This window comes from Diabrotica undecimpunctata, chromosome 9 (genome assembly GCF_040954645.1).
Source record: "Diabrotica undecimpunctata isolate CICGRU chromosome 9, icDiaUnde3, whole genome shotgun sequence".
NCBI classification, from domain to species: Eukaryota; Metazoa; Arthropoda; class Insecta; order Coleoptera; family Chrysomelidae; genus Diabrotica; species Diabrotica undecimpunctata.
In genome coordinates, this window is record NC_092811.1 from 103,220,228 (window position 1) to 103,241,257 (window position 21,030).

At 33.0% G+C, this 21,030-nt stretch overlaps 1 protein-coding gene across 1 annotated transcript in view; it reads right to left on the reverse strand.

Annotated features, from left to right (window-relative positions):
• LOC140450357 (uncharacterized) overlaps positions 1-21,030 on the reverse strand; it is a 96,128-nt gene that overhangs the window by 31,826 nt on the left and 43,272 nt on the right. Inside the window, exon 2 of the mRNA XM_072543948.1 lies at positions 9,153-9,245. Coding sequence (XP_072400049.1) covers positions 9,153-9,245 — 93 coding nt within the window. The remainder of the gene's footprint in view (positions 1-9,152; positions 9,246-21,030) is intronic.

The following is a 21,030-nucleotide window of genomic DNA, read 5'->3' on the forward strand; positions in this document are numbered from 1 at the left end:
TATGCAAAATTGAATAACATTTGTAAAAGTATTTTAAAATTTTTTTAAAATACTTTTGTAAAATTTGCGCTGGAAATTACTATCATTAACATAATCAGCCAAATATGGCATAATCTTGCTATCCTAATTAGCATAAAATAACCTCAAGACATTTGTTTTGTACTTACGGATGGGTATGTGTGAAAGTGCCTTTAAAAAATGAAATTGCTTTTCAGTATTTAGTCCGACTTTGAGCAGAGCATGTAGTCTCGTAAATTTAAAGTCTGAGAATCATTAAATGGTTGCGCTAAGCTGGTAATGTTAAATATGTTTTGTTTTTTACAAAATACGAAACAACTTAATGTAAGTGCTGTTGTAAGACGTACTTAGTTGATGACTGGTGTTAGTGAAAGAAGCATTTACAATATCAAAAAAGAAAAGAGCAAAGTGGAATGTTAAAATCGCCAAAAAAATCGTAAAAACGGGTGAGTCAAATCTATTCTAGAATATTTACATATGACGAGGTTTTAAAGAGTTCTCTAGAGAGAATTGATCATTATGAATTTTTTATGAAAAATTTACGGCCAAACTTAAAGTGGAGACCTAACTTTATACAAAGTAATGAAAATACACCGCCCTTGTCTCTTTCTACTTTATACAAGCTTTGGAAATAAATCAGATTTGTTTATAAGAAACGTGGCCGAAGAAGCATCATGGTGGAGTGAGAGAACTATACGACGTTTCCGAACAGACGATTGCAATATCATAAATTTGGACGAATCGTGGGTTATTATTAGCAAATCTGTTAACTATAAATGGTACGATACCACAGTCGCAATGCTTCCCTTAGAGGTTTAAGTACTGGTTTAAAAGATACTTTAATAATAAATTTACCAAATAATGGTCGCAGGAATGTCAATGTAATGAACAATACATCGTATCACTTCCGTAAAGAGAGATTCTCTAAAAATAATTCCTGGAATAAAGCTGCAATGAGGGAATGGCTAGTGAAAACAGACATTTTTTCGAGGAGTGCTATTTGAAATCCAAGCTATCAGAAGCAGCTCGTGCTTTTAAAGATCAATACGAAAAGTATAATCTTGATTAATATGTTGCACAACATAATGTTTTTATTTTAAGGTTTTCTGTAGAAATTGTTCGGCGAAATTGTGAAATTGTGAAATTGTTCGATAAAAAAAGTTCGGCGAACCAAGACATAGTTGATCCCGTTTGACTGATATAATCGAAATTAATAACAGGTACTCAAAAGATGATTTGTCCAACAACACGGTACACTTCCGCATTATAACATAAACGTAAGCCGATAAGTTAATGAACGGTTTCCTACGAAATCGATTGGACCAAGAGGTTTTTTTGAATGGCCAGCAAGATCTCCCGATTTAACTACCCTTTTTACTATGCGGTTATTTAAAAAGTAAGATTTGTAATACCAATCCTGCTACTACCAAAAGAACTAAGACGACGAATAGTGCATGAATGTAGTCAGGTAACCACTGAAATGCTTCAAAACATTCGTTGTATTTTCGAACAGCGACATTATAATTGTATGGACGTTGGTGGATACCATTTTGAATATTTAATTAAATAATTATAGCTGATGAGTAAACTCTTTTGAATTACTAATTTATTTCTTTATAGTAAATAATGACAAATTAGAAATATTTATATATGGTTAAAAATGTCCCAGTTGAAACAAAAATCAACTTGTTTTAGTATTTTCATAAAATCTAATTAATATTTTGGGGAAATATTTCAGAGACTTTAGTTGGGCCTTCCACCTTATAATTTGTATTAGCCGGGGTGACCGAAATAACAGTTATTGATATATAACATCTATTGATATTTTGATGAAAGCTTTTAATCGTTTGCATATATATATATTGATATGATTGGTGTTTATAGAAAATAATTTATAAGTTACACTACTAGATAATATTAGATATAAAGTATTTGGTTATTTTAAGAAGTTATATACTAGAGAATTTAATAAAAATATATTTATGTGAGGGCATTTTTAAGAAATTAGCATATAATAATTGTGGAAAGTTGTATTTTAATGATTATAATATTGTGGATATATGTAAGTGAGCCATGTGACTAGGCAACCAACTATACAGTAAGTGACAGATAGAAATTCATAATTAGGAATATAAAGTGAGGTTATAAAATATGTTAGTTTAAAATGTTTAATTTATATATAGTTACTGATTTAAGTGTATATTCTGATCTGAAAAGCCTAAATGTCAACAAAATTATCAATAGAAAATTAACGAATTCTCCAGAATGCAGAATTTGACCTTTGTTTACGGTCGAACATTCTGGAATAATGGTTATGTCTGTGGATCGAACATATACTGTTTCCAGAAAATTCAGACATGTGTTTAATGGAACAAATCGAACATGATTTCTTACCAGATGATTCTGGAACATCCAAAAAGATATAAATACCCGGTGATTTGGATTCAAGAAGTCAGTCAGAAAGTTATAGTAAGAGGTGCATTCAGTTAGTCAATCAGTTATGAGTTACAGTTACTATGATGGCCAGTTTTTTTATGAAAGTTAGTTAGAGTCAGTCAATCAGTTATAATTGTTTAATATAGTGAGTTAAATCAAGATTAAGAAACAGTATAAAGAAAATATTATTGAAGATTAAAAATTATGTTATGTATAAATGATAATTGGATAATGGAAGAAGTATTAATTGAATATTAACATTAAATAATATATTTGGTGATTGGATGTTGGTATATAGAAAAGAAGAATAAATATAAATGCTGTTTGCTGGTTTGCTTGGTGGTTTATAAATGCTGGTGAAGAAAAATATCTTAAATTGGTGGAAGCTGATAATTGGAAAAAGTAATTTCACAAAAACAAGGATAACTGAAGCTGCGAAGAAGACATTGAGTGGTGATTATAATCTATACAGTGGAAAACAGTTCATTTAGGCATTTAGTGACAGAAAGGTACAAAAATTTGTTAATATAATTTAGTTAGTGTCATAACAATTTCAATTTTGAAGATAGTTTGTTTAAATTTTACATTGTCTATAGAATTTAATTAGTTTCATAAGAATTTCAATTTAAAGATAGTTTATTTTAAATTTACATTGGCTAGGTTAGATATATATGTGTGTTTCATAATAGTAAAGATAATTTAAAAAAGTACTTACAAACTAATTCTTTGAGAACCGCGATAAAAACCCTATATTATTAAAAAATACTCATTGCTCATCATTCACAAACAATACATCATAACAATATATATATATATATATATATATATATATATATATATATATATATATATATATATATATATATATATATATATATATATATATATATATATATATATATATATATAAACTAAGGAACACTCGAAGAGTGGTGGGTCTTTTTAAGGTAACACACTTATAATAACTTTTCCATGGATGTTTGGTTTTTCATATTGTAAGTGACATAATTGGTATTCAATAATTTTTCACAATGAGAAAACGCGTCTACATTAAAATGTTAACATGTTATTCCAACTAATAACTACGTGTTTTTCCTATCCCTTTTCCTTGCTGTCTTCCAACAATATAGGAATATGTCGATATTGTTTTCTAGGGTTACCAATTATAAAATAAACAACCAAATAAACAAAACTATAATAATTAGTTTAAAAATGAAATGACCAATTTTTTCGGAATAGTAAGTACCTATCAATTATGTAAATACATTAATTAGATCTAGATCAACAGTATCTCGAAGTAAATCGACAACACGAAAAAATTTATGTGTCCATGTACCAGTTACTTTAAACGAACGTGTCATGATTTTTAGATATAGATAGACATCAAACAGAAAACATTGGACAATAAATGTTGATTTGCTAAACAATAAATTATTAATTTTACATTCTGTTACTAATACAAATCATAAGGATCAATTGACCTGGTCTACATTTGCAAAAGTGAGGGGTAAAACTGTACAAGGACTAATAAAAATTATGACTGGATAATAAATACGTATTCAATCTAGTAAACGATCGACGAATTAATACCAACACGATTGAAAGCACAAAGTTTTTGATGTATCTTAAACTTTTGAACAGCTGTTTCAAATTAGGTAAATACATTTGAGGAGTCACTGCGAAAAACGATTATAGTCATTTCTAATAGTTAAATATAAGGTTGAATGCTCGGATAAATGAACTTTGATCAAATAAAAGGCATATATCGAGGACAGTTTAATTTAATCTTGTTCTGCAGCATTTTTATGGGAGGAGCAATCGCTGTTTTAAAGGCATTACCTGCATATAAGATTCATGCAAGCTCAAACTTTCTTTTCATTACTGACTCATTATCTGTTTTTCAGAGCTTAAGGCAAATATATCCAGCATATCCTATCCCGCAAGAAATACAACTTGCACTTTACCATCTACAAAACAGATACGCAAACGTTAAATTTGGCTACCGTCACACACAAGTAATGTATGTTATGGTAAAAACTGAAATGATAACAGCAATTCCATTCACTGATATGAAGATCAATATTAAACAGCACTGTGAAAAAAATTGGCAACAAATGTGAAATTCTAATAAGGCTAAACTTAAGAATTTTAAAGCTAGGATTGACACTATACTGCAAATTTCAAAAAACAGAAGGCAACAGGTTTTAGAATTGGACATACAGCTGGCGAACTCGCCAGCATCTCATAACAAATATTCATTAAATATAATAACTCATAAAATATTCATTATTATTTTTGAAATTATTGCATCGAAAGAATTTTGTCACGTAAAGGGACAATACGGACCCGTGGGACCCTATTTGTATTTATACCTAAAATCTAAATCTTTGTTACAGAGGTTAATCTGGCAGTCAGGTAATGTTTTTGTGGATTATCTAAACGACTTTTATGATTCCAAAAATCCAATATTAAAGTCTAAACGTGTAACAAACAATCTAAACATCTCTTTGATGTAAACATCAAAGAGATGCTTACAATATGTGTCATATCTATTCTAAATGAATTTTAAAAACTGATAATTATTGTTGGAATGCACTAATATTGTTAGGTAGGTATACTGTATCCAGAAATTTAGTGTCTCATTATAAACGTTATTTTAATAACAGCTGTAAAACTGAATAATCCCTTGTAAATACTCCATTGTTGTATAATTATCACAACTACCAAAGCTGCCAGGACTGGCATAATAGCCAAGCATAGCACAACTGTATATAGGTACATATAATCAGATCAAATATTATCATCAAGCATAATGTCAAAAAACTCTTTTTAAAACATACAAATTTCCCATAATTATTGTTATTAATCATTATTTTAAGTCTCAACGAAGTAAATGTTTTTTGTTTTATTGGCACTGGTTTTCACAATGGCCAGTCAATTTCATAATGATTTTTTTAGACTATAACTTATCACTAACTCAGAGGAGTAATGTGTAGTGTCTGTGTTGAGTAAATGTCTTGTTACTTTAGTAAAGTCGACTTCATTGTCTTTACAAAGATACGCTAATTGTATCTGAACGTCTGAGGTCCGTTCGGTGAGAACCGATTTACTCGTTTTAACAGGTTCATATTTATTCATGTTGACTTGTTATGTTTAAGTTTTCCGTTTCATGTCTGAAAAAGTTGGCAAAAAATGGGAAATTTCTTTATTAATAATTTCACGAAAAAAAAAAAAAAATTATTCTTCATTAAAGGTTATGCATCACATAGAAATCATTAATCGATAATCAAGAAAATTAGATATGCAAGAAAATGTAATTTTAAAATGTTTGTAGGTATTAAAAATTATGTCCAAGTTTAGACTCATGGCTTTCTAATAATTAAATAATACATTTAAAGTAAAAAGTAAATAAAAAAAATACTTTTGTATTTGTTGATTTTGTATATTGAATAAGGTAAATTAGAAATAAAATTAAAAATTATTGCACCTACTGATACATCATTAAAAGGCCATGAATATAAATCAAAAAATAATTTTTAATTCCTACAACCAAATTAAAATAACATTTTATGCTGCACCAAAATTTAAAAGCACTGCACTTTTAAGCATAAATCAATAATTTTCTAAGAATTTCCTTCTATCGATTTTTGTTTGGGTATTAGAGGTGTAAATGACGTAACTCTTTATTCCAGCAACGTTTACGGCACTATAAAAAATGACCATTTGCCAAAGACGGGTTGCATGAGCGCAAAAACAACGTCGACACCTCCTTTTGTTTTGTTGTAGTCCATGATTATTTCCGGTTTTCCAGATTCCTCGTAATAGCATCATGGTCGATACTAACAGGAAATTTCTTTTTTGTTTTGGGGAATACGAAACGAGCATACATTTATCTCTAAAAGCGAACATAATGGATTTTTCTGGTTTCTGGTCATAAATAACATTTGAGAAGATATCTCACGTTTATTTATCACGATACATTCTCACGTAATGTCCCAACTGTAGTTAGACTTTAGTGTTGCCTTAGTATCTCCGTCATAGGTAAGCTGGTAAAAAGTTGTCAAGCGTGACATTTCTTTTTGATATAATCGAATTAATTTGAATTATCCTGTTGTAATGATCCGTCAGGCTATTTCTCTATGTACAGTTCCAAATTTGAAGAATAAAACATTTTGGCGTCCACTAAGGCATATATTTTTATTCTGTAGCGATTTGGCTTTTTTAGGTATACAAATTTCAAAAGGGCACTTACCTCGAAATGCTTCTAGTTTTTCATCAATCGTAGTGAATGTTAACGTATTGTTATGTTGGGACAAATTGGATACAAACTCGTCATAAATTTCCCTAATTGAAGCTAATTTGTCAACTTGTACTCTTTCTTGCCTGAAAGCTTAATCATAGAAACAAATATGTTTCAACAAAAACTGAAATCATGACCGGGACCTAGTAAGTCTGATATGCACAAAGTTATTCCGTTTGTCCTAAATAAATCTTCAGCGTTTCTTCGGTTATTTTTATTAACACAACATTCGAACGATTAGCGTTTTCGAGCATTCCGTGCTAATACAGGATATTTTCATCACCTGGTAGTTCCATCTTTACCGATAAGACAGGGTATTCTTGCAGTTTGTTTGACTAACATTACTTTCTTTGTAAGTGCAGATTAAAACAAAAATTAGCGGAGCTAAAACTGCGAAAATTTGAATCGGTCGGTGCGGGAGACATAACGTTATTAGCCGAAGGTTAAAGATAAAAATACCGTGTTACATAACATGAAAGGAATTATAAAAATATCGTTTTCGGGGAATCGCTATTTTTTAAAATAAACCTAAAACAATTATGACCTCTCATAAAGTGACTAGTTTCGACCGCTTATCAATTAATGTGATAATTATCTTACTTCCCTAATTTTGTAAAACGCACCCCATAGTCAACTTGTTTCTGTTGACGCCAAATAAAAAGGTGATGTACATATAGAAGAAAAAGATTCTTCATTCTCACTGAAAGATTTAGATTTCTACAGAAGACTTACAGTATTGCCCAAAATAAACAGTACTGAAACTGAAACATAGATGTCTCTTTGTGCGTGCTGTCATATTCAAATTAACTAGTATAGACCTGTCAAGTAATCCTTAAACAATTAATTATTAAGGCCTAATTGTTATAAATGGTGTTAAGTACAGAGAAGAAAGTGTTTTTTGTGGAGCATTATTTTCGCTCATACGGAATCGGCGAAAATAATGCTCCAGCGACGTAATAGTGCAAGTTTGCAATACGTGTGTGATCAATTCACACAACGGATTAATAAACGTTCTCCAAGTAATGAAGTTCTCCTGTAATTTTGAAGGTTGTTGAAAAGTTTAGAAATACGGGTAATGTATTGTGCCAACGAAAAGGAAACTCAGGGCGTCCCAGGACAGTTAACAACAACGATAACCATGAACGTGTTTTTGAGCGAATCTTGGAAAATCCGAAAGCCAGCCAGACAAGAACAGCGTTGCATCTTGGCTTAAAACGAACTTCCTTGCAAAGAATCTTGAAGGAGCTGGGTGCATTATCGTATGTGATTTAGGTATATCAACAATTACATCCCAGGGATTATCACAGTAGAGTGGAATATTGTGACAAAATTCTTGCATTACAGTATGAAAATCCTGAATTTTTGAAAAATGTATGGTTTTCAAAAAAAGTACATTTTCATTTGTCAGGCCATGTAAATCGTCGCACAAACCGATTTCTGGGCTTTGCCAGACCAGATGAAGTTGTTTTACATAGCGCAAAAGTGAGTATCTGGTGTGCAGTTTCGGGACACGGAATCGTTGGTTCATACTTTATCGAAAAAATGGTAGGCAAGTCACACTTAATCAACAGAGGTACATACAAATTTTAACACGCTTTATCCCTGATCTACGTCAATTTTGTCTTACACGTAATTTGGCATTTCGAGACCAATTGTTCCAGTATGATGGGGCAACCTGCCATACTGTTGTCTCAGTTCGTCAATTTCTTCAGGGGTATTTTCCAAACAAATTCATTTCACGATTTACTGACTTCCCCTATTCTGCATAGTCTCCAGACTTAACATCTCCAGGCGCATACATTTGGAACATGGCCCAAACTGCCGTTTTTAAACGGGCACCACAAACCATCAATGAGTTAAAGGATGCCATTAGAGCCTTCTTCACGGACTTGAGACAACTTTTATTAGAACATGTTAAAAAGTTCTAAAGCTATTTTCTTGTGGTATTTTAAAGTAATTACTATTTAAATGGGAATAAGCCACAATTAAAGGTTAAAGTACGTTTATTGACGTTTTAATTTCCACTTCGGAAATCGTTCTCAAAATACAAACATTAGTAAATTAAACAAATTTTGTTTTTTTAATTTACTAATTTTAAAATTTTAAAAAACAAAATTTGTTTAATTTACTAATGTTGTGTATTTTGAGAACGATTTCCGAAGTGGAAATTGAAACGTCAATAAACGTACTTAAACCTTTTTTTGTGGCTTATTCCCATTTAAATAATGTTAAAAAGTGTCAATAATAATAAGTTCAGTACTGTTTATTTTGGGCTATACTGTATTTATATATTTTATAAATTTATTATTTCTTGAATTTATTTTTTGAAATGCTAAATAAGAGCAGCTGGCATACAATTTTTACATACTATAAGTATATATAAAACATCGAAACTTACCGGATCTCCATCGGTCTTTTGTGGCTCTACATATCCCGGAGGTTTGACAGTGTGAGAATACGCGAAGAGCAGTATAAACAGTAACAGTGACGTCTGGAAAGAGAAAAAATATAAATATACGAAATATTTTTGACATATTATAACAGATAAATATATATTAAAAATCTATTTCAAATGATAAAAATTCCTAAGGAAAAAGTATCTTTTAAAGAGGTTAGCAAACGAGTTTATCAGAATTAGAAGGATATTATTCTGATAAACGGATGCAAGTATTTTCAAACAGTCTTCCTGTTTTGAAGGTAGATATCAGTCTATGATATTTATTAATACAATAATATTTGAATGGGTTTATATGGCAAGTAATACATCATTTAAAAGCCGTGTTATTACTCAGTGGTTTTATAAATTTCTATGCGACCATATCGCTTTGTTTCGAAAAGGTTTCCGTTAAATATTCAATGAAGACAATGTGCCACAAATATGCACCACTACCAAGAATATGATATTCTGTAGCATTTGAACAGCTTAATTTATTTTTATAAATTTCCACATTCTGATGCTGATAAAATTCATTTTTTATTGACATCTGTCAAAATATAATTTTCTCAAACTTTTTTGTTAAATGACAATATGTGGTATGTACTATATAATTTACTACTAATAGATTATGTTGTTTAAGTATTTTTAGATTCACATTCAGAAGGAAACATCGGCAGACTACTTTCGATCCCTATTTGCTAGAGATAACGATAATGAACCATCAACACCAGACGTGACAACAACCTTTGCAAAGTATGCATTTTACATTGGCTGTCCTTTCTTTACGTGAACATAAAGCCCAATTGAATTGTCTGCTTTATATTTAATGCATCTCGGTCTATGGTAGCAGTATTTCTTTAATGCCCATATTGTTGGCATTTTGTACACTGTAAAAATTACTATTTTTTGTACAGAAACTTTTCCAAGCAGCCAGTAAAGTTGTCTTAATTTTAATCCCAGTTGTTTTCGTTTATTAAAGATGTGGTTTCTCCAAGTAAGTCGTCTATTAAGATGAATACCAAGGTATTTTGCACTATCGGATTCCGGTATATCTTGATTGTTTAGTTGTACAGGTGGACATGTCAGACGGTTAATTGTAAAAGTTACATGCTTTGATTTACTTTCATTAACCTTGATTCGCCATTTTCTACACCACATCTGAATGGTGTTTAAGTGGACTTGTAACCTTCTAGATGCTTCGAACGAATTTGTGTGCGACGAGAGGATCATCAGCAAATGTTGCCAAGGAACACTGATCAGAATTAGGTAGGTCTGCCGTGTATAATAGATATAAGAGTGGGCCAAGCACACTACCTTAAGGTACGCCAGAGTTTATAGATCCCAATACTATTACTACCTTTCCGTATTTTATCTGGAAATATCTGTCGGTTATGTAAGATTTAAATATCCTATAGTATTCAGATGTTAGTTGTTGTTTAATTTTATACAGTAAGCCTGTAATTCACACTTTATCAAAAGCAATAACGCTTTTCCTCTAAACCTGGTTTATGATATTAACAACTCTGTGCACTTGGTCAAATGCAGCGTTTTTTTCTCGAAAACCAAATTGGTAGTCAGGAACTAAGCAGTTTTCTTCTAGAAAAGGACTCAATTTATCCGTAAACTAATTTTTCGAAACCAACCAATAAAACCAATTTATTGTCAGATGTCGCTATTTGCGTCCATACAAAGCCATGTTAGAGTTGCTTCTCAAGACAGGAAAGATTTATTTTCACGTTCAGAGCGTCTGTGAACATCCATCTCTAATGATCCCTTTTACGGTGAAATACGTATAAGCGGATATACAGACGCACTATACGTGAAATCAAATCTTAACTGTCTTTTTCCTTTTAGAACTAAATTTCTTTATTATTAGTTTCTTAAGAATTTTAGCAAGAATTGGTAGTAAACTAATGGATCTATATGAAGTTACGGATTCTAAAGGTTTGCCGATTTTATGGATTAAAATAACTTAAGCCACTTTCCATTGTGAAGGAAAATATCCTAATCTTAATACAGCGTTGTAGATTTGTGTTAATAAGAGGATCGCATTTTGTGGTAATTGACATAAGACGAATCCAGTAATTAGCTCATAACCACGAACTTTTTTTCATTAGTATTAAGTATTGCGTCAATAATTTCGGTTTTTCTAAAATATTTAATAGGTATAGACATCTAGTATGGGCAGTCCAAATTTCTATAAATATTTTTCTCTTCCTCTGGTTGTAACTCACAGGGAAATGGAGTAAAGGTATTGGAAACTACCGTGTTCGAGAAATACATTTGCCTTTTCGTCATCCATGCGTGCCCACTGTCCGTTACTCGTTTTGAGAGGTGGTATGTGCTGTTGTTTTGTGCTTCATATATTATAGTAAAGCTTTCGATTTGGTCAACTGGAGTAAAATGTGGCAGGTTTTGTCTGAAATGGGAGTCCCCAATCATCTGATACTGCTAATTAAAAGCCTGTACAATAACAATTATACCAGAGTTAGAATAAATGGGGAATTAACCGATAGTTTCAGGGTCACAAAGGGCGTGAGACAAGGCTGCATACTAAGCCCAATTCTATTTAACATCTATGGTGAATGGATAATGCGGAAAGCTACTGAGGACTGGAACGGTGGCATCACCATTGGCGGGAAGAAGATTTGCAACTTGAGATATGCAGATCATACTACTATCCCCGCTAGTTCTGAAGCTTAATTGATTCACCTGCTACAACGGATAGAAGACGTAAGCTTAACGATGGGCCTTAAAATAAACAGAGATAAAACGAGAATCATGATAATTGACAGAGCTAACAACAATCAAAATCATCTGGTTATGATAAACAATATCGCTGTTGTAGATAAATTTGTGTAACTGGGCTTATTAATAACCAACAAAGGAGGCTCTACTGAAGAAATAAAGCGGCGGTCAGCAATCGCAAAAACCGCTATGGCAAAATTAACAAAAATTTGGAAAAGCCATGAAATAACTACCGATACAAAAATGAGACTAGTAAGAAGTCTAGTTTTTCCAGTTTTTACTTATGCATCGGAATGCTGGACCCTTACTAAGAAAGGCAAAAAGAACATAGATGTATTTGAGATGTACTGCTGGAGACGAATGCTGAGAATACCATGGGTGTCCTGAAGAACAAATGAATCCATACTGGACCAGCTAAACATAAAGAAAAGACTAAGAACACAAATATCAGAACAAATAATAAGCTATTTTGGACATGTGCTTCGAAGAAATGGTCTTGAAAAACTTACCATCCAGGGAAAAGTAGAAGGCAAAAGAAATAGAGGTAGATCTCCCACACGATACACGGTTCATATTGTTGCTACCATTGGCGCTCCATTGTCAGAATGTGCTAGAATGACAGAAGATAGAAAAACGTGGAGGAACATTGGGAAATTTAGCTAATAGCTTCATGATATCACGATACCTGCATCAGGTTAACGACTAAGAAGAAGAAGATATGCTGTTGTGTCCTAACAATTTTCTGGTAGCCTTCCAAAAACAAAGGGTGTAATCTGTGGCTTCTAATGGCGATAAATCTCTCAAATATTTTACAGTTGATGTATTTTTTAGATCACTAAGCATTTTTTTCAGGTCTTCCGCTGCTTTGTAAAATGCAGCTTTATTGGTCTGTGTTCGATTGTTCTGCCATGTCTTTCTAAGTTTTCTCTTTTCTCCAATTTTTTGCGTAATGGCCTCGGGATGTTAGCCAACCTCTTTGTTAGGTTTATTATTGGTTGGTGGGGTGGATTACCAGCACGCTTTATGTATACATGTAGTGAGATGATCCACAGCAGTGTCTAGATCACTTTCTGTCTTTAGACATAAGTTTAAGTTTAAGTTATTAGTAATGGTTGCATCGACGGATGCGACAGAAAATGAAGTAGAAACATTCTACCAACAAATTGAAGATGCACTGAAAATTACAAAGAATAGGGAAATCGCGGTAAAGGGCGATTTTAATGCAAAAGTCGGCAAGGAACGAGCTGGAACAATAATGGGAGATCAAGGACTAGGGGAACGTAACGATAGAGGAGATCGTCTAATAAAATTCTGCCAAGAACAAAGTCTAATAATCACAGATACGTCTTTTAAATTACCTATGACACGGTTATATACATGGCGCTCACCAGCTAATAAACCGGAAAAAGTGGCAAGAAACCAAATCGATTATATAATGATTAAAGAGAGATATCGTAACACTGTCAAATCAGTTAAAACATATCGAGGAGCAGATGTCACGTCAAACCATAACCCACTAATCGCTAACGTCACGCTTAAGCTTAAACATATTATTAGAAAACCCCAAAGAACTCCAAAATTAGATGTTAGAAAAATGAAAGAAGCTGATATAAAAGACAAACTCTAACAGAAAATATACGAAAACTTTGATACATTAGATACTAATACCTACGAGATAAACCAACAATGGGAAACAATAAAAAACTGCCTCCTTGTTCCACGCAAAAAGATATTAAAAGAACCGATAAGAAAGAGAGACAACTAAATGACCGACGAAATACTTGGCAGGATGGAAGACAAGCCAAGAACACAGACAGTCACAATTATAAAATTATTAACAATGAAATTAGAAAAATGATAAGAGGGGCAAAATAAACTTACTATAAGGAAAAATATAAAGAGAGAAGATCTTCAGAACAAATAGGACCTATTCAACCTACATAAAATGGTTAAAGAAATAGCAGGGCAGCAAAAAAGAAATCACAACACTCTTTTAGATAAAAATGAAAATACTATGATAACGACTGACGAAAATCTAAAACGATGGAAATAATATATGGAAGAGCTCTTCGACGACGAAAGAGGAAACCTACAAGATATATCTTTCGAGGACAGAGAAACAAGTATAGAAATTACAAAGGAAGAAATATTGTATGCACTAAAGAACACCAGAAACGGAAAAAGCCCGGGGTCAGATCAACTGCCTATTGATATCCTTAAAATAATTAAAAACGAGTACATGGATGTCATCTTAACGTCAACATTTATTTGTCTCCCAAAAACTAAAAATGCTAGCGAATGCACCGACTACCGCACCATAAGCCTGATGTCTCACACACTTAAAATGTTTTTAAAGATTATCCATAAACGCATTTACCAAATACTTGATATGGATATTGAAGAAACCCAATTTGGATTCCGTAGAGGCGTAGGTACCCGTGACGCTCTCTTTGCATTCAACGTACTAATCCAGAGATGCTTGGATGTGAACCAAGATATGTACGTCTGTTTCATAGATTACAACAGGGCTTTCGATAAAGTCCGCCACAAAAAGCTAATGGAAGTCCTCAAAGAAAAACAATTACAATACAAAGACCTTCGAATTATAACAAATCTATATTATAAATAGCAGGCACACATACGCATTAATGAATAAATATTGGAACAGTTCGAAAATAAAAGATGGGTGCGACAGGGGTGTGTATTGTCACCACTACTGTTTAATGCATACTCTGAAGAAATTATGAAAAGAGCTCTTGAGGGAGAAACAGTAGGAATAAAGGTCAATGGAACACCAATTAACAACATTTGATATGCGGACGATACTACCATAATAGCAGACAACCTTCATTTATGAGGATATCAAAAACCCAAAATAATGATGAAAGCCTGACAATTAACGATAAAACCTTAGAGCAAGTTGAAAACTACAATTATCTTGGCACAATAATTAATCACACAAACGATTAATCCAAAGAAATCAAAGTTCGAATAGAGAAAGCACGAACAAACTTCAATAAAATGAGAAAGGTACTTTGTGCAAGAGAACTGCAATTAGAATTGAGAGTTAGGCTGGCAAGGTGTTATATTTACTTGACTCTGCTTTACGGCAGAGTCGTAGACTTTATGTCGTGGCTGCGAAATATAAAAAATATAAAGAACTGGACAGGCGTAACTAACACTGGCGAATTTTTGCATGCCGCAAAAGACAGACGTCTGACCTTAAGATAATTCGCCAACGCACTATAGGTGCACGGCCCCATAAGAAGAAGAAGCTTTACGGCATAGAAGCATGGACACTTAACGCGTCGACTACTAACAAGTTGGAAGCATTTGAACTACGGGTGTATAGAAGAATCCTAAAAATATCATATACCGAGCATGTAACACACAACGAAGTCATGAGAAGAGTCAACAAAAGCATGGAAATATTGGAAACCATCAAGACAAGAAAGCTGCCATGCGTAGGGCATGTTATGCGTAATGACAGATACAACATACTTTAATTAATTATACAAGGGAAAATCAAGGACAAGAGAAGTGTAGGAAGGAGAAGAATCTCATGGTTGCGTAACTTTAGGGAATGGTACGGATGCACATCAATTGAACTATTCAGAGCAGCAGCATCTAAGATCAGAATCGCCATGATGATTGCCAACCTCCGTCGCAGAGATGGCATGTAAAGAAGAAGAAGAGTGGTTTCTTTAAAAAGTCCAATTGTTTTTTGATGCATAAAGTGTAGGAGGTCTAGGTAAATAAATTATTTCAGAAGGCGAGAAATACTGGGGAGTGATCGAATGTTAAGTTGAAGCATGATTTAGTTGTCAGGTGATTATCTGCTATACCTTTGATTATAAACACAAATTTTTTTTGTTACTTAGTGAAAAATTCTTCGAACAATTTAATTTTATCTGACTCATTTATATTGACACTTCAGATATATACATTATACATTTTAAAGTAGACGACTTTGAATTCCTAAGATTGTTCATTCGATTACATCTAATCAACTTTAACTTGAGAATATCCGTCAGAAAAATCATAGCATGTGATTCGTTTTTAAAAAGACAACCGCATGCCATGATGACAGTCAAATTTTCCTGTTAGTGATTCCATAGTAAATCATGAGTGAAAAACCAGGAAAAAACCTCATAATACTATCCCGACATGGTAAGTATTTGGTCTTACATTTAGTTGACTCTCAATAAATACCAAATTCTGATTTTATATGTGTGTTATTTAGAAAACAAATAAATATATCCTCGATATGTTACAGACTTACTAATAGTGGTATTTTCCTTTTATTAACTTCCTCTTTTACTATGGATAACCAGATCCTACTGCATTCTGCCGAGGAATTTGCGACACAAATGGTCTCATTCCGCAAAATTAGAGTTGCTTCTTTGATTTTTCTCTTTTTATCAAGTAACAAAAAATAAAATTTCTTTAATTTATTAATATTTGTATGTACTTTGAAAACTATTTTCGAAGTGGAAATTGAAACGTCAATAATTTTTTTTAAAACTTTAATTGTGGCTTATTCCCATTAAATTAGTAATTACTTTAATATGCCACAACAAAATAGCTTCAGAACAGTACACTGTACTATTTCTCTTTTATGGTGTGATTACTCAATCCTTATGCAACAGTTTAGTAGCTATTCTAAGTTGTATATTTCTTTATTATTATTAGCTGATTTTATGCCAATGTAAAACATAGGTAATGGCGCATGTTTTCAACTTGGTGACCATGTTCTTCAATGGCATTTTTTAATTTGTTATTAATCAATAAATTTATGTGAAACACAACGTTAAAAAAGCAGAGTTTTTACATATGATAATAAAAGACAAATTTGAGTACAAAAAAACAATAATGAAAAGGAACACATATATGAGCAGATTATCTCTAACAACGAGCTTGATAAATGTCGATTTAAGCTTCTTCCGATAAGGAGCTGTTGACATTTATTTTTGTCCATATCAATCAATCTCTGCGCGAAGGAAAAATCAACGTGAGGTAACCAAAAAAGGAAGCAAACAAAACTAGAAGCCAATTGGTGGAGGACATATTAGTATTATTCATATAATAAAACTTACATAAATCTTAATATCCATTTACTGCTGACAAATCGACTTACAAATCAATAAATAGATCGGTAGGGTATTGTTTCATGATAGATAAGTATATTTATTACTATAAAATATACAAGTTACGTGCAAAAATTTGTAGTAAGATATGTATGCTTCTAACTAAAAATGTTTTTATCTATTTAAAGAAACGTATCGATGTCTTTAAAGGCATAATTGCTTTCCATATATAGTGTAGAATTATAGCATCTTGGCTCTTGATTGGACACACCTTAGATTATATAAGATGACATTATTTAATTGATGATGCTAATACATATAAAAATACATTCTATCTAGGGTTATCGTTCGTGATGTGATATGCTTATAAAATTTAAAAAAATGCCAGATTCAACTCCAATGTGTTTAAGATTATATTGAATTTTTTAAAGCGAAGCTTCTATACTTGCTTTGTATTTTACTTGTACTGAAATGCTGAGGTGAGCGTCACGGAACTAGCGCCACAAGATGAAGTCGTCACAAACAGCGTCATAGAATAACAGGTCTTCACATCGAATTGCTGTACTCTATCAATTCGTTTCTAGTCATAATATATTTACTCTAGGCTGGTTTAAATGAAAAACTACATAAAAAATAACAAACAAAATACAGACATTAAAAGAAAATTAAAAAATTAAAAGTACATCTGTCAATAAAAGATACTAAAACCAATGGAAAAATAAACGAATCGTAATGATTCTCGAACGTCAAAATTCATTATAAATGTCAAAAGTTATAAACGTAATAGATTCTAGATATAGTATACTAATACATAATATATATCAACACGCTGAAATGGTAGTCACGATGGATAACGGAATGAAAACGAGGCCAATAAAAATCTACCGAGGAGTAAGACAGGGAGACACCATATCTCCAAAACTATTTACTGCCGCACTTGAAGACATCTTTAAATCACTAAATTGGGAAACGAAGGGACTATCGATAAACGGAAAGTATTTAAACCATCTAAGATATGCAGATGACGTAGTACTAATAGCCGACAGCCGGAAAGAACTGAAGGCGATGATCGATGAGCTTCATACGGAATCCATAAAAAAAAGGACTGAAAATGAATCTGAGTAAAACTAAGCTAATGTCGAATAAAGATGATCAACCGACGATAACCATCCAAGGAACAAAAGTGGAACATGTAGAAGAATACATATATCTGGGTCAGAATATCAAGGTAAACAAAGAAAACCAAACTACCGAAATAAGCAGACGAGTAAGAATGGGATGGGCCGCGTTTGGAAAACTCTTATACATCATCATCATCCAGCCTCAAGAGGCCTCTTCCTTATGTTTCCAACCCCGTCTATCTTGCGCCGCTCTCATCCAGTTTTTATTGAGTCTTCTTAAATCGTCAGTCCATCTTGTAGGTGGTCGACCGACGCTTCTCTTGTCTTCCCTTGGCCTCCATTCCAATAACCTCTAGGTCCATCGCCCATCTGTCATTCTGGCTATGTGTCCTGCCCATCTCCATTTTAGTCTGGCTATCTTCTCGATGATGTCAGTCACTCCGGTTCTTCTCCTGCGAAAACCGTCGAAGTCCAAAGAACCAACGAAGACATTAGGAGAAGAACTCTCATACATACTGAAAGACAAAAAGATACCCCAAAACCTTCGAACCAAAGTGTTCGATTCTTGTATCCTTCCCGTTCTCACTTACGGAGCTCAAACCTGGACATTCACAAAAAAGAACATGGACAAGATTCGAAAAACTCAGCGAGCCATGGAACGACAGATACTTGGTATCTCACTAATAGATCGGCAAACGAACGAAGCAATCCGGAACAAAACAAAAATAAAGGACGCCGCGAAACAAGCAGCTAAATTAAAATGGAAATGGGCTGGACACAACGAACGTCTCGAAGATGGTAGATGGAACAAAGAAGTCGGAAACTGGCGACCGTACGATGCGAAGAGACCAAGAGGAAGACCTCAAATGCGCTGGAGCGACGATATCAAAAGAGTCGCAGGACCAATGTGGAAACGCCTAGCACACAACAGGGATGAATGGCGAGAAATGGGAGAGGCCTTTATTCGACAATTCGGATAGAAAAAGGGATATAAAAAAAATAAACGCAATTCCATCCAAATAATAACAATATAAAATCTACTGTTTAATAAAGGCAGATATCATAATCGATTTAAAGTGAACATTAAATAAATAAAAAGACCATTGTAAGTGCAAATTTCAGTTTCATAATACCTGCTGCGACCCAGCTTTAACTTAAATGGTAGAAAACTGTCAACTATACATTATAACCTCAAAAATCAGATAATCTTTTTTCTTTTAAGTTTGTTTAAAACTTAGACCATAAAACTGATAGACAAGCCGTAATGCTATTCTCTCGTCTCGAAGAGTAAAGCCAACATAAAACGATTCACACAGCTGTGGGTGACGTCAGTTTACGGCAGAAACGGTAGAGATTAGAAGTGTTTATAGGCGTTGTAAACTTTTTAAAGTGTTCCAATTTAAAAATTTTCCAATACATTAATATTTTAATTATGTGGTTATCTTGCAGTGCATTTAATTGTACGCAGCGACAAAAAAAGGGACAGATATATATTTCATGGGTAAGTAAATTCACAAATTAAACATACCAGAAATTTAGCATGTATTATTTTACTTTTCCCTCCCAAAGTATGTAAAATAAATACATATGAGAGAGAGAGAGAGAGAGTCTTATATATAATTTTCATGTTATAATTAGATTGAAAACTGAAGGATTAAGTAAATAAATTGTTTTAGATTTCCTAAAGATTCATCATTGCAAAAAAATGGATTATAGCGATGCGCCATGAAAATTTTAAATCAACAAAGAGTTCTAAAATTAGTTCCAAACATTTCACAGTGGATTCGTATATTACTAGCGGTTGGAGTTCAAAAAAACAACTAATAGAAAATTTCCAGTAAAAAGAGAAACTGTCTCAGTCAAACCAATAGGATCTAAAAGGAAAATATAAATATAACAACGAGTGAATCTACCACCATAAAGACTCCAGTAGAAATTTCAGATGAAACTACCTTAGAACCTCCCTTGAAAAAGCGAAGACATTAGTTTGGTGACTTTGAACAAGTACAAGCACCTTCAGCGAGTGGAGCTCTTGTTGTTGTTTGGCTCCCTTGTGGTTGTTGTTGTTGGGCTGTAGCTGATTGTATGATAGGGGCCCGCCTCCTCAACACCCTGCCACCGACGTCCCGCATGCTGTCACGTCCAGCGCCGGCTCCAGAGGTGCCCTGGCGATCCCCAGGCAGCGACTCTCAACATAAATCATTCATCTCCATTTTCATGGGTGTGCATTTTATACCTACTGCCAGGTGTCAGTTTTTGTTCCACGGCAGGTAACCCTGATACCCTCTAGCTATCAATGCTAAAAGTACCCAGATAGTATCCCCCATTATTATTATACCCACAGGCAATAAACATTAATACGAGTATTATCCAGATTTAGCCATACGGCTCACACTCCCTCTAAGGGGAAAATTCACTCATCCCAGATACCTACGGTATCAAAAGGATTCAGCTCTGGTGGGACTCTTTGCATGTTATCGAGTCCTAGGTGACTTGGTATGTCGGTGTATCTCCCAAAAATTTTCGTACGCATCTGGACGTCGAAAGTAACACAGTTTTCTGCATAATCTTATATAGATGTTCATTTAGACCCAGCTTTTTTATGTTTTCTAGGAGGCTCTTCGGGATGACTCCAGTGGTAGAAAGAATAATAGGTATCGTCTGGGTACTTTCCATTCTCCATTGTCTCCTGATTTGTATTTCTAGATCTGTGTACTTGTAGTATTAGTATTATTATTAATATTATTATTATAAGAGGATAAAAATATATCAATTTTCTTAATGATTTTTTTAATAACATATATGTCAAAACACTTTAATATTTAAAATTACTCGTTTTTTAAAATAACTTAATTTATCATTTTAAAACCGATTCATTCATAT